A 15566-nucleotide genomic window follows, 5' to 3' on the forward strand; every position below is an offset into this window, starting at 1 on the left:
GAGCCAAATTTCTTATTTGTCCACAGACTAAATACGGAACAAAGCAGTGGCTGTACCAGCTTCCCTCCCTATGAACCTGCTGTGAAGGTGCGGTGAGGGGCTGGTATCTGTGGAAAGACAGTTTAGTCTCCAAATCTGTTCACTACTTGGGCGCTCTGCTACAATTGCAAGCAAGGTGGCCAGTCAGTACCAGCTGCAATGGGGTCTGTGATGTGGACTCTTATCCACGAGGACACGGACAGAGCCCAAACCCATTTCCATAGGCTGCAGAAGGATAACAACCTGTTGACTGGTCCAGAGGTTAGACCAGTGACTAATTTGAAAGTCTCTGCAGTCACACTAGCAGCCCCTTACTGGGAATAGCTGTACATGTTGTCTGAATCTTTAAGCCTCCTTTTCCCTGTTATTGAAAAGCTATCCATCACTGATGGATTTGCTGGGAGGAGAATTCCCCTGTTCCGGAAAAGCAGAGCTATTACTTAAAGGCGCACTCCAAAGCCATGCTGAATTCATCGTACAGCATGTCTGCACAACATAGCGTGCCCAGGCTACTGACATGTTACAGCCCAGCCCCCACCATCAACACACACACAGATGTATGTTCCACCAGCCAGGCCATGGGGACCTTGGGCCCTGCACACAGCCCTCCCAGAACACTGGACATCTGTACCAACAGGTGCCACAGAACAGCCACTCCCACCGTGGCCTGTGTCCTTGTTCCCTCGTCGTCCATCTGCAGTCTGAGGCTGACACTACAGACTTGTCATTGTGCCATCTCCTTGCCTTGCACCCCAGCCTTCTACCTGGCTCCTCTATTTGGCAGGATGCAGTGTTGGACTGCCAGATAAACAGGAAGGCTGGGGGCCTAGTCTCAGGTGAGAAAGAACTAAACCATCTAACTTTATACACGGGTCCTGGGGACCCAGTGCCTTCCCAGCTGAGGGACATTCATCACAGAAACCTACCTTTATAAATAGGTTTTCCCTGCCCTGAGGAATTCTCTGCTTCTTAGTTTGCTGAAGATATCCCAGACTGCAGCATGTTCTCACATCAAATACTAGTTTCAGATTATTTGTTTTGAATACCAACCTTTCATATCTGTGGTGTCAGAGGGATGTGTTCTGGGACAGCACCAGAAAAGCAGGAAGAGGCTGAGAATTTTTGCAGGCAGGGGGGAAAGAGTTGTTACAAAGGCACGTGAAAGTGTATTTGTGCTGAGTGCCTCCCCCATGCCTCCAACAGACAACCTGCAATGTAGGTTCAGCCCCTCACTCAGTTTGCCCCTGTCATGGTGAAGGCACAGCCAGGCCACATGGCACCTGTTCAGCCATCACTATATGCAATAGCAATGCTGGTGGTACAAATAGCTACAATACTTGCGCTGTGTACACCTTACTGATTCCAGTTAAGAATTCCTGCCGAAAGTGGGATGGGGGCTGACAGGGTTTGGCACCTTACCCCAACTGGCAAACCCTAAGCCATTCCAAGGATTAAGGACTAGATTGTGCCCACAGCAGCAAGGTGGGATATGGAGAAGTTCACTGCCCCAGCATGAGCTCCCAGGCAGCCCCATGCTGCAGAAGGGCACAATTACTCCAGGATTTCTAGTGTGGCAGAGGTCACAGAAGTACCTATTCCTGACTTTCACAGGATCCACTATCCAGTTCCCCTGCCATGGAACCACCTTTGCTGGCAGTTTGGAGGCACTGAGGGCAATACACTACCAGCTCCTCCCTTCTCACTATGCTACAGCCACTGTGACCTCATCAGGACCTGTCACACGTTTCTGAGTACAAGAGCTGGGTTTGCATCTGAGCACTGGTCAGGAGCAGAGAAGGTTCCAGTTCTGTCTCTGCTGCCTGCACACCCACACTGAGCCAGACACACTCTGGCCCCACGTCCTACAGAATGTTTGCAGCACCCATCCATGTTGAGGGGGGGTAACCATGCTGCTCATCTACAAGTCATGGAGCAGGTCCTCAAAGAATCAATCCTGAAGCACTTGCATGAGAGGAAAGTGATCAGGAACAGCCAGCATGGATTCACCAAGGGAAGGTCATGCCTGACTAATCTAATTGCCTTTTATGATGAGATTACTGGTTCTGTGGATGAAGGGAAAGCAGTGGATGTATTGTTTCTTGACTTTAGCAAAGCTTTTGACACGGTCTCCCACAGTATTCTTGTCAGCAAGTTAAGGAAGTATGGGCTGGATGAATGCACTATAAGGTGGGTAGAAAGCCGGCTAGATTGTCGGGCTCAACGGGTAGTGATCAATGGCTCCATGTCTAGTTGGCAGCCGGTATCAAGTGGAGTGCCCCAAGGGTCGGTCCTGGGGCCGGTTTTGTTCAATATCTTCATAAATGGTGTGGATTGCACTCTCAGCAAATTTGCGGATGATACTAAACTGGGAGGAGTGGTAGATACGCTGGAGGGGAGGGATAGGATACAGAAGGACCTAGACAAATTGGAGGATTGGGCCAAAAGAAATCTGATGCGGTTCAATAAGGATAAGTGCAGGGTTCTGCACTTAGGATGGAAGAATCCAATGCACCGCTACAGACTAGGGACCGAATGGCTAGGCAGCAGTTCTGCGGAAAAGGACCGAGGGGTGACAGTGGACGAGAAGCTGGATATGAGTCAGCAGTGTGCCCTTGTTGCCAAGAAGGCCAATGGCATTTTGGGATGTATAAGTAGGGGCATAGCGAGCAGATCGAGGGACGTGATCGTTCCCCTCTATTCGACATTGGTGAGGCCTCATCTGGAGTACTGTGTCCAGTTTTGGGCCCCACACTACAAGAAGGATGTGGATAAATTGGAGAGAGTCCAGCGAAGGGCAACAAAAATGATTAGGGGTCTAGAACACATGACTTATGAGGAGAGGCTGAGGGAGCTGGGATTGTTTAGCCTGCAGAAGAGAAGAATGAGGGGGGATTTGATAGCTGCTTTCAACTACCTGAAAGGGGGTTCCAAAGAGGATGGCTCTAGACTGTTCTCAATGGTAGCAGATGACAGAACGAGGAGTAATGGTCTCAAGTTGCAGTGGGGGAGGTTTAGATTGGATATTAGGAAAAACTTTTTCACTAAGAGGGTGGTGAAACACTGGAATGCGTTACCTAGGGAGGTGGTAGAATCTCCTTCCTTAGAGGTTTTTAAGGTCAGGCTTGACAAAGCCCTGGCTGGGATGATTTAACTGGGAATTGGTCCTGCTTCGAGCAGGGGGTTGGACTAGATGACCTTCAGGGGTCCCTTCCAACCCTGATATTCTATGATTCTATGATTCTAAGTGCAATCAAACAGATCGTCAGTAACCTCCAACTGCGGGAAACACAGGCAAGTTCAATTGTATCTTCAGCATGCCTTGGAGCTGAAGTCACAAGTGAATGGAAAACCTGTCCAGAAAGGAGAGCACTAGACCAAGGTGAGACTTGCACACATCTGCCCTTGGGAGTGGAACTAGAACTCCAAAAGGACACAGAAGACGTGAAAAGCTGCCTGGAATTAGTTTGTTTTGTTTTTTTAAGTAGCAGACTTGCAGCCAGTTGTGGAGCTGTAGGTATGTAAATACTGGCTAGCCAAGGGAAAATGAACTAATGAGAAAGGGTTGCTTTTGAGAGTTCTCCCGCTGCATACCATCTTCCCTGCTGCTGGAGAGAACTCGGGAGGCCATGTGACAACGGGGATCTGGTCAGTGTCGGAGCTCACTTCGCAGTGTTTCCTTTGCCTATTTAAATAAACCTCCTCACTTTAGTATCAAAGCAGGACTCCCAATTCAGATCTAAAAGCAATGTTTATCATAAGCCACATTTCAACAGCTGGGGGAATATGTACGGACACACCACAGTCCTCTCTGGTATTGCAGATAGAGGGAGATCAGTAAATAAATACACAAGGGAGTCTGATTGGAGGCTCAGTTTCATATGGCCTAAAACAAGAGACAGCAGAGAGAGAACCACTTCTTACTGCATTCCCACTAGAAGGGGTGAGCATTTACCCAACTGGCAGTTTGGGGGGCAACCTGAAGTCATACAGACTCTACAGGACAAGGGAATGGGACACATAGGCCCAAAGATTCCTAACCAAAACCCCACTGGAAACAAAGTGTCACAGAACAAGAATGACTCCCCTTTAGAGAGTAAAAGTTCTGTGTTCTAGGGGCCAGCAGCCCTACCTACCACACCAGTAGCGACCATCAAGTGTTTCAGTTAGGGGGAAAAAAACAGGTTTTTTAAATTTTTCCTTTCAGTTTCCCACGGAAAAAACCTTCCTTTTGGGATGTGTTTTGCTGGAAAATGTTGAAGGTAAACTAAAGATAACCCAGGTCCTGATGCAAAGCTCCCTGAAATCAAAGGAAAGTCTCCTACTGACTCCAAAAGGGCTTTGGGTCAAGCCCCAGATTCAGAGCTGAAGATATTGCAGAGCTGGATTAGGGCCACTGTAGCACCAGAGTGTGTTTGTGGGGGAGCACTAGCCCTGAGCCATAGTTTATACTGCTGTATCTGCATCTGTGGATATGGGTTACTTTAGCTAATTACCTACCCAAGGTGAGGGCTCACACCTACTTTAATCTGTGAGAATTCAGCCCCCAAAATAACTACAGTCAAGAGGTTATCAAAAGAAGGGGGCCCCCCTGGTGCACAACAGAGACTACACAGTGCTCTTTCTGTACTAATTACTTTTATTAACCAACCAGTGTCAATACACACCCTGCAATCTGGTAAAGAAAAGAAACAATACACAACGTCTAGCATTTGCATTACTCACACCAGTCCTGGCGGAGGAACCCAAAGTGTCAGTCATCATCCTCACCATGCGCCCCACCACTAAGATCAGCATGCTGGTTTCCCCCCAAGGCATGCAGGCCAGGACATAGCTTAAATCATGTGTTACGCTGACACCCACCAGGGTTCAGACATATTTATGAAGGTTTTAACCCTTTTTCCTTATTTGAGTTCCACACCCTGCTGCTTTTGGGATGTCCAATTCTTCATGGTTAGTTTCTCTTATACTAATTAACATGTATATTACCTTATCACCATAGTAACAGGAGGTTACCTTAAGGAAGTCTCTCACATTTTACCCCGACTGCCAGTGGTCATCTTGTGGTATCTACTGATCTCCTGTAGACATTATTGTCCAAACTCAGCAGTTCTTTCCAAAACCTCAGCACATCACAAATACAGAAACAAGCTCAGTAAGTTCTCTGTATAAGTCTGAAAGTTTGTCTCTCTCACCAATAGAAGTTGATCCAAGAAAAAAGGGTATTATCTCACCTGTCTTGTCTCTCTAATATTGATGATAGGCATTTTATTTATATTATACAAGCTTTGTTTTAGGGGCTGGGGCGGGGTGGGGGGGTTCGGTGCTGCACTAGGGGTTGAGGAAGAAATTGTAAGAATGGAGAAGGGAGGAGAAGGGGTAAAGAAAGAAAATCTGCCCAGCAGGAAGGTACAGAGAGTGGGCACCTGAGCATGTCTGTAGTCCCAGACCTGGACTGTTTTCTTAATAAACTGAACGCTAAGTAGCAGAGTTTGTATCTCAGTCTGTTTCCAGCACTGAGCCGTCAGTGATTGGCTCTGACAACTCAGACAGTATTTGAGATCTGTCTTCTTTTGAGAATCAAGGCCTCTTTCCTCTGCATTCCAAAAAATGGAATGTCTGGCGGCCACAGGCTTAATGCTTAATTTTGCTGGATTCAGCAAGTCTTGCAACTGTAGCTTGGATCCAGGAATGTTAGAACTAGCAGAATCTGCTCCTTCCCCCCAGCCAGAAATCTGTGTGAGTAGCAGAGGAGCACATAACTCACTCAACAAATATGGCTTCTTTTTCTGCTCATAGGCTGTCATCTTTGCGGCACTTAAGGCAAGGGTGGGGTAGAACCCTGGAGCACCTTCCTGAGCTGCCAGTGGCACTGGAAGCAGCCAGGGTAAAGGCGAGCCCAACGGTGGGCAGCTCCCCTGTGTAGCTGGCGCTTAATCGTGGGGGGTGCCTGGTAGCGCGGTGTGGCTGCACAAGTGCACAGCTTGGGGAAACCCTGGTGATGTGCCTTGTGGCTGCTCCCCAGGTGACTGGGCCTAGGTTTCATAGTTGGAGATTCCAGTATTGCCAGCCCCTGTTAAAAAATCATGATTAATTTCCCCCCACCCCCAAAAATCATGGAATTGTCTTAAAAAAGTCATGATAAAAACCTTCAATTTGGGGGCTTTTTTATTTGTCTTCAGGGTTTTGAGCCTTTGGGGCACAGCTGGGGCACATTTTCAAGCTTCTAGAAACTCATTTAAAAAGCTATCCAAGGTTCTCACCTAGTCACTGACTCCAGGAGCTGGGACCCAATATCACGAGATTCACAATAAGTCACAAGCGTTGGCAACGCTGGGACCCACAGCAATGACTCTCTCCTCTGTCACAGTCACACATATAGTTGTGTGCATGAAGTCCTAGCTACCAAAGGTGCAGTCAAGTTCTCTTCTGGCTTGTTTAATTTCCTGTGGGTCAGAGCTCTGGAACAGGAAAACTGAGACCCCCATTCCCCTGCTGTAGTAACTAGTGCCAAGCTAATAAAATAACCACTTCCCCTGCAAACACTTGAACGTGCATGCTCAACATAGTTTTCTGTGAGCCTCAGTGCAAGCAAACCTCAGCTGCCAAATGAGCACAAAGAGGCATGAGCACAGCCTGGGTGAATTTATTCTGCAGTCCACACCAATACTCAAACATTTTGTCATAGTTGCCCAGCTCCATAGTTGCCCAGCTCCACTAGTTTCCAAGCCAGCCGTGCTCCACCTCACTGTGCACAGGAAGTCTCTTCATTCCAAGCACACTGTGTAGTCTTAGGTTTCTGAGGCTAGCACTGCAATCCACCTCATCCATTTTTTTAAATCCCTGAGCAAAGGAGTAAATCTCTTGGTGAACAGTACAAGAGCTCTGCAGGTTATTCTGGATTCACCCTGATGGAATCTCTGGGAAAGAGATTCCCCTTTCTTATTTATTGCTGGTATTGTTTCGTGGGAGAAATCAGTCTGTGCACTGTATCAAGGTGTGCTTCAGATACAAAGTGCAGGTTCTCACACAGTGACTGTGGCCCCACTGGGATCTCCACTCAGCTGTGCATGTTTGGGGGTGAAGATTTCTGGAGTAGTGGAGGAAGCTTATTTGAGGGCATATTAGAAACCTGGGATCTTTACTTTTCCCCTTCCAAGGTTCCCCACAGCAGCACCAGCTCAAAGCCACTACTCAAGCATGAAGAAAGGAGCCTGGGGAGCAGAACCATCCACTCCAGCTCACACCTAGGTGCCCCCCATGCAAGTGTTTCACACAGTTCTGCTGATGGTTAATTGCATGCCAGCCCTGCTTTGTTTCAGTCTCCCCTGTTTTCATACACTGCTAGTATTTCCACCAGCCTCTTAGTTATTGCTAGGCTGCTCACAAAATGTGCAGGGCATTGCAGACCTCTCATGGTTATGCCAGGACTGTCTGGAAAGAGAGTAGACAGAAGGCTTTGTCAAGTCCATCTCCACACCAGCCAGGTATCACCAAAGCAGAACTGGGGTGGAGGAGGGGTGTTTTCAGTGGGGACAAAGGCTGCCTTGAAGGAGCACAGCACAGATTGTGCATACATTTCCGTCAACACCACATGGGCCGAGTCATTAACTAACTTGTATCTGACAAATCAAAAGTCTCCAGACACCGACTCATTCAGGAACAAGTCTAATGAAATGACAGAGCACCATGGAGTGTCTTAGGCTCCCATGTGGTGGAACAGTTCTGGCTGCTCCAAAAAGCAGAGGAAGCTAGATGGAAGCAGACTCCCTTGCAAGGAGGAAGTGCCGGCTATAGCTGGAAAAAGAGAAGCCAGGAGAAGGGGAGACACATGCAGTGGGTCAGTTCTGGGTCCTAACATGAGGAGCAAGGGCTGGAATGAGGGAGACTCCCTTGTAATGAGGCTTCTCCAGATGCCAGCAGTGGGGAGAGAAACCTGGAATCAGAGTAACTCCCTGGGGTGATGAGGCAATACGGGCTCCTCCCGGAAGGAGAGTGAGAGGCCCTAAGAACATAAGAACATAAGAATGGCCATACTGGGTCAGACCAAAGGTCCATCCAGCCCAGTATCCCGTCTACCGAAAATGGCCAATGCCAGGTGCCCCAGAGGGAGTGAACTTAACAGGTAATGATCAAGTGATCTCTCTCCTGCCATCCATCTCCACCCTCTGACAATCAGAGGCTAGGGACACCATTTCTTACCCATCCTGGCTAATAGCCATTAATGGACTTAACCGCCATGAATTTATCCAGTTCTCTTAAAGACCCTGTTATAGTCCTAGCCTTCAGCCTTCACAATCTCCTCAGGCAAGGAGTTCCAGAGGTTGACTGTGCACTGAGTGAAGAACTTCCTTTTATTTGTTTTAAACCTGCTGCCTATTAATTTCATTTGGTGGCCCCTAGTTCTTATATTATGGAAACAACTAAATAACTTTTCCTTATTCACTTTCTCCACACCACTCATGATTTTATATACCTCTATCATATCCCCCCTTAGTCTCCTCTTTTCCAAGCTGAAAAATCCTTTCCTCTTTAATCTCTCCTCATATGGGATCCATTCCAAACCCCTAATCATTTTAGTTACCCTTTTTTGAACCTTTTCTAATGCCAGTATATCTTTTTTGAGATGCGGGGACCACATCTGCACGCAGTATTCAAGATGTGGGCGTACCATGGATTTATATAAGGGCAATAAAATAGTCTCCGTCTTATTCTCTATCCTGTTCTAAATGATTCCTAACATCCCGTTTGCTTTTTTGACTGCTGCTGCACACTGCGTGGACGTCTTCAGGGAACTATCCACAATGACTCCAAAATCTTTTTCCTGATTAGTTGTCACTAAATTAGCCCCATCATATTGTATGTATAGTTGGGGTTATTTTTTCCAATGTGCATTACTTTACATTTATCCACATTAAATTTCATTTGCCATTTTGTTGCCCAGTCACTTAGTTTTGTGAGATCTTTTTGAAGTTCTTCACAGTCTGCTTTGGTCTTAACTATCTTGAGCAGTTTAGTATATCTGCAAACTTTGCCACCTCATTGTTTACCCCTTTCTCCAGATCATTTATGAATAAGTTGAATAGGATTGGTCCTAGGACTGACCCTTGGGGATCACCACTAGTTACCATTCTGAAAATTTACCATTTATTCCTACCTTTTGTTCCCTGTCTTTTAACCAGTTCTCAATCCATGAAAGGATCTTCCCTCTTATCCCATGACAACTTAATTTACGTAAGAGCCTTTGGTGAGGGACCTTGTCAAAGGCTTTCTGGAAATCTAAGTACACTATGTCCACTGGATCCCCCTTGTCCTCATGTTTGTTGACCCCCTCAAAGAACTGTAATAGATTAGTAAGACATGATCTCCCTTTACAGAAGCCATGTTGACTTTTGCGCAACAATTTATGTCTATGTGTCTGACAATTTTATTCTTTACTATTGTTTCAACTAATTTGCCTGGTACTGATGTTAGACTTACCGGTCTGTAATTGCCAGAATCACCTTTAGAGCCCATCTTAAATATTGGCATTACATTAGCTATCTTCCTGTCATTGGGTACAGTAGCTGATTTAAAGGACAGATTACAAACCATAGTTAATAGTCCTGCAATTTCACATTTGAGTTCTTTCAGAACTCTTGGGTGAATGTCATCTGGTCCCGGTGACTTGTTACTGTTAAGTTTCTCAATTAATTCCAAAACCTCCTCTAGTGACACTTCAATCTGTGACAATTCCTCAGATTTGTCACCTACAAAAGATGGCTCATGTTTGGGAATCTCCCTAACATCCTCAGCCGTGAAGACTGAAGCAAATAATTCATTTAGTTTCTCTGAGATGATTTTATCATCTTTAAGTGCTCCTTTTGTATCTCGATCGTCCAGGGGCCCCACTGGTTGTTTAGCAGGCTTCCTGCTTCTGATGTACTTAAAAACATTTTGTTATTACCTTTTGAGTTTTTGGCTAGCTGTTCTTCAAACTCCTTTTTGGCTTTTCTTATTACATTTTTACATTTAATTTGGCAGTGTTTATGCTCCTTTCTATTTACCTCACTAGGATATGACTTCCACTTTTTAAAAGATGCCTTTTTATCTCTCACTGCTTCTTTTACATGGTTGTTAAGCCACAGTGGCTCTTTTTTAGTTCTTTTACTGTGTTTTTTAATTTGGAGTATACATTTAAGTTGAGCCTCTATTATGGTGTCTTTGAAAAGTGTCCATGAAGCTTGCAGGGATTTCACTCTAGTCACTGTACCTTTTAATTTCTGTTTAACTAACCTCCTCATTTTTGCATAGTTCCCTGTTCTGAAATTAAATGCCACAGTGTTGGGCTGTTGAGGTGCTCTTCCCACCACAGGAATGTTAAATGTTATTATATTATGGTCACTATTTCCAAGCGGTCCTGTTATAGTTACGTCTTGGACCAGATCCTGCGCTCCACTCAGGACTAAATCAAGAGTTGCCTCTCCCCTTGTGGGTTCCTGTACCAGCTGCTCCAAGAAGCAGTCATTTAAAGTATCGAGAAATTTTGTCTCTGCATTTCGTCCTGAGGTGACATGTACCCAGTCAATATGGGGATAAGTGAAATCCGCCACTATTATTGAGTTCTTTATTTTGATAGCCTCTCTAATCTCCCTTAGTATTTCATCGTCACTATCACTGTCCTGGTCAGGTGGTTGATAATAGATCCCTGCTACTATATTCCTGGAATGAGAAAGCCCTTCCAGAATGAGAGAGTCCTCCCAGATAATGGGGCATTTCCCAGCCAGTGGTATGATAGGTAGAGACAGTCCAGAGGAGTTCTTTTCTAAATGAGTAGTGCAGTGTGTGCTACAAAAGAGCCCAGCTCCAGGCAGATATGCAACACAGCCCCCACCCTCTGGTCTAGCCCTGCACTCAAAGCCAGCACCATCCCTGCTCCTCCCCCTGCCAGCCCAGACAGACATCTGTACCTGCCGTGAAGATCTGGGCAGCTACTGCCAAGAAGGCATCAGTCACCACGGTCTCAGAATGCAGTGAGATGTTCAGCTGGCGGGCGATATTCCGGTAAACATTTGGTCGGATGTATTCCAGCTCATCCCCTGGAAACAAGGACTTGGAGTCAGCACATGCCAGCGCAGCCACACTGCATTCCGCTCATCCCCTTGAGGGAGACGACATCAACCCGGCCACCATGCCTCCAGAGAGGATATTCCTCCCCTTCAGCCCCCATTCTGCAGATGGGAACACCGAGTCAGGGCGCAGGGGTGAAAGAGGAAATCCATCCCCGCACTGGTACTGAGGTCAGGCCAGGGACCAGGGGGCGGCTGGTTGCATGCACACACATTTCTGGGGCCGCTTGGCCATTAGCACTGGTAGTACCTGTGAGCATATTGCCCCAGCCAGCCCCACTTCCTCCTGACCTCCACAAGCCTCTGCTGCCTCCTGCGCAGCAAAAGCTCCTGTAGGGGAGCACAACCAGAGGTGCCAGTGCTGCATGTGGCAGAGAGCTCCCCCCGCCCTATGCTGCTGGCATTCATGGGGGAAAGGCTCACCTCTGCTTCCCAGCTCCTTTGCAGAATTGCAGCCCAAGGGGTGTTCTCAAGGCCACAGAGGGAGCCAGTGTTGGGGTGGGATTTGAACTCAGGAACTCTATCCTAATCCTCTACTAAGCCACTGGAGCCCACCCTCCTTTTCTCTTGCCCTGGCAGATCTCATCACAGTGACTGTGGTTTCGTCTCATGGCAGGAGAAGGATCAACAGAAGCAAAAATATCTTGTTTTTTTATACTTGAGGTGCAAGTGCCTCCCTTTATTTTAGCTCTCCTGGGGCACACCCTGTTCTACACAACAAGAAAAGCCTTGGGAGGAAAGGGCCTTACTAGCCCTGGAAGCTGATGAAAACTGAGGCCTGGGGCTGTGAAACATTCAACGGGCAGAGCAAAGAGTGTCAGTTCAGCTATTTTACACTAACATGGGCAGAGAGGAAGATCTGGAGACCTGGGTGTTCTTCAGAGGGCTACATGGTTTGCCATCTGCCTGGCTGACTCTTAAACTTCAGAACACTCAGGCCTCCAGGTAGTTCTCCAGGATGGGAGCCTGAGGCATGTATCGGCATGAAGACCACCAAGAGAAAAGGAAGTCCTGTCTCCACCACAAATGTCAATGAACTATGTTGCAGGACCCTCGCAGAACATAAATGGTCCCCAAGCTGGTTTCTGTCATGTCTACACTGCAAGTGAAGGTCTCACTATAGCACAGGGGGTTATATCTGTGCTACCTTTAATCTAGCTAGCCTGGGTAACAACAGCAGTGCAGATGTGGTGGCACAGGCTTCAGCATGGGCTTAACAACCAGTGTACAAGTCCACTGGGGACCATATGTACTCTGGTTGCTAGCCCATGCTGCCATGTCTTCACTGCTACTGGTACCTATGCTAGGGCTCACTCAGGTGTGCCCACCCATGCTACAGTCGCATCTTCACTCGCAGCGTGGACATACCTTGGTAGTCTAGGTGGGAGTTACTCAACTTCCAGCATTGTGCAAAAAACTTTTGGGGTGGGTTGTGTGCACATGGCATGGGACAAACACTTAAAACATGTTCAGGTCCCATTTACACCACAAGGCAGAACCACGTCTCAGCTGTTTGTGACCAGATCCTCCTGTACATCTGGTTCTGTAGCATAGATGGGATCGAAAAGGCAGGATTTCCCCTGACCAAATTAAAGACTCTGGAAGCGTCATTATTAGCTACTAAACCTTACCCCATTTATACAACCTCTGACATCAGTTTTTAAATATTTAAGCAGGCAACCCCACAGCTTCACAGTATTCCATAAAGTGTTTCAACTCTTCTGAGGGTTCAATTGTTCCATGCAATCTGATTAACAAAGGAAACCCAGCAATGCATGGCTGAGGCTGATAAGAGGGAATGTTACATACGATATGGGAGAACTGTTCCTCCATCTCAGGGTTACACAGCCTTACCTCCGAACATGAGGAACAGAGGGATAGCCTCACCCTGAGCTAGCTGAAATATCTGTATGGTGGAGGAGGGGAATAGGATAAGCACTTGGCAGAGCACTATTATTCTTCATTATTGGTTTTATTACAGGAGGGCCCGTGGTGCTAGGTGCTGTACATGCACATAGCAAGAATCCCCGTCCTGAGGAGCTAAATAAATAGACCAGGAAAACAAAGGTACAGAGCGGGGAAGCAATTCCCCCAAGGTCACACAGCAAGTCAGGGGCAGAGCTGGGGACATTACCCTGGTCTTCTTACTCCCAAGCCAGCTCCTACCCACAAGGTCATGCTGCTTCTGAGAGCACATTACACTGGCGGCAGCCTTCTCTCTCCATGCTCAGCTGGGATCATGTGTAATGAATGTTGTGATCTCAGCAATCAGCTTGTCATCATTTCTCCCCCCTCCCCCCACAGCTGTGAAAGAGCACGAAGAGGAGAAATGGCAGCTTCGTCACATAGACCTGGACGGGCCCCTTCTGTGGCCTTGGCTCTATTAAGTGTGGGACCAGTTCAACGAAAGCTATTTTAAACTAGTGCCAGACAGTGTGGACACTCATCATCTGATTTAAATGTGATTTATATCACTTACTGAAGTAAGCAAAACCGATATAAACCAGGTTTAAATCAGATGATAAGTTTCCACACTGTTTTAACCAAATCACCACTTACGCTAGTTTAGTTGAACAGGTGCAACTTTGAATGACCTTGGCATGCCTAAGCTTTGTCTATATTTAGTCTCCGCTGCCATTCTTATTAAATAAATATAGATCCTGCCCCTGTACTAGACTGCCTAGGACCAGTGCCCAGGATAATGGAACTAGACCAAGAATGCCACGAAGTTCCCCTAAGTCATTGAACTGCTACCAGATGGATTGTGGCTTTCAACCTCTCCTGCTTTGCCCCTGTTCTCTGAGATTCTCAAAGTGCTTTATGGCATGGCCTAGAAAAGCCTTACTACAGTCCTACAGGGTAGGTATTATAGCCTTTTCACAGCTGGGTAAACCGAGGCAGGGAGGATAAGTGACTGACAGAGTCACAGAGGAAGCCATTGGCAAAGCTGGGTAAAGGACACAGAAGTCCCATCTCACTTTCCTCTGCTCTAACTTTTGAGTGGGGATTGATTTGAATTGGCAACCAAGAGATGAAAGATTTCGTATCCCCCATTACCAACTGCTGGGCTATCCTATCCCCCTTCAGCACAGATTTGTCAACGTTAGTAAGCAGGAGAAGTTGTTCCCCATGAAGTAAGGTTTCCTTAAAATGGCTATTTTCAAAGAAACACTGCCAAGGTCTAACATTTCACCCTGCTTGTCACGTCTCCTCTACTCCTAGGCAAAGGTGGCAACTGCTCCTTAGCTAGTTAAGTGTAACAAGAACTCAGTGAAAACACATTGTCTCCAGTCATAGCATTAGACACTGAAAGCTGCATATCTTGGTGCCTGAGATTTCTATTTAGTGGGGATTGTCTTGAACGCCCTCTCCCCTACCTGCCTCCAGGATGAGAGTACTTTCATGTCATAGGATACCCTGAGGAAACCTGACTTAGATTTGTCTCAGCCGCATGAACATCAAATCAGGAATAATTATTCGCTTCACTGGGCTTATTCCCAACACACATGGGCCTAACAGAGATTAGAATCTAGCCTTTATCCTTTTAAGATAAAAAAGTTTCCTGAATACAAGAGCGTATTTCACCCGAACTGCAAAGTCCATGCTAGCATTAGGCCAGGTTTACACAGCTAAATTTGTCAGCATAGCTACGTCAGTTGGGGTGTGAAAAAAAAAACCCTAGCTGACATATCTATGCCAACAAAACCCCCCCGTGTAGATGCAGCTGTGCCGAGAGAAGAGCGCTTCTTTCAGCTTAAAGAAAAGGAGTACTTGTGGCACCTTAGAGACTAACCAATTTATTTGAGCATGAGCTTTCGTGAGCTACAGCTCACTTCATCGGATGCTGTAGCTCACGAAAGCTCATGCTCAAATAAATTGGTTAGTCTCTAAGGTGCCACAAGTACTCCTTTTCTTTTTGCGAAGACAGACTAACATGGCTGTTACTCTGAAGTCTTTCAGCTTAGCTGATGTTGGGGGAGGTGGTGTTACCATGTTGCCAGAGCTCCTTCTGTTGGCATAGGCATGTACTGGCTTAGCTATGCCAACATAGGCTCTGTAGTGTAGAATTGGCCTTAGAGAGTGAGCGTACACCACTAATGTCACATGCCAGCAGGATGCAGTGGTGTCCAAACATTTCCCAGGTGCATGGAGCCCATGGGAGGTGTCAAGCCAACTTCAGCAACCCTTTCCCTGGCAGTGCAGCCAACAGCTGCCTCAAGGACACACAACCCCATTGTGGAGCAGAGGCGAGACTATGGATGTGTTATCTGCCCACCCTGTACTTAACAATGCTCACAGGGGGGGGGGGCAGGGGGGTGGAAATATCTGCCTCCGCCTGCCCTCACCCACAATACAGATCCCAGGACCCACAAAGCACCCTCTGTAGGGCCCAGAGAAGGACTGTGTGCTGTGGAGAGGCTG

At 46.9% G+C, this 15566-nt stretch overlaps 1 protein-coding gene across 3 annotated transcripts in view; it reads right to left on the reverse strand.

Annotated features, from left to right (window-relative positions):
• BOK (BCL2 family apoptosis regulator BOK) overlaps positions 1-15566 on the reverse strand; it is a 39342-nt gene that overhangs the window by 16855 nt on the left and 6921 nt on the right. For all 3 annotated transcript variants that reach the window (XM_084638362.1, XM_084638363.1, XM_084638361.1), the window contains one exon: positions 10986-11114. In XM_084638362.1, coding sequence (XP_084494488.1) covers positions 10986-11114 — 129 coding nt within the window. The remainder of the gene's footprint in view (positions 1-10985; positions 11115-15566) is intronic.

This window comes from Lepidochelys olivacea (genome assembly GCF_965140295.1).
Source record: "Lepidochelys olivacea isolate rLepOli2 genome assembly, chromosome: 9".
NCBI classification, from domain to species: Eukaryota; Metazoa; Chordata; order Testudines; family Cheloniidae; genus Lepidochelys; species Lepidochelys olivacea.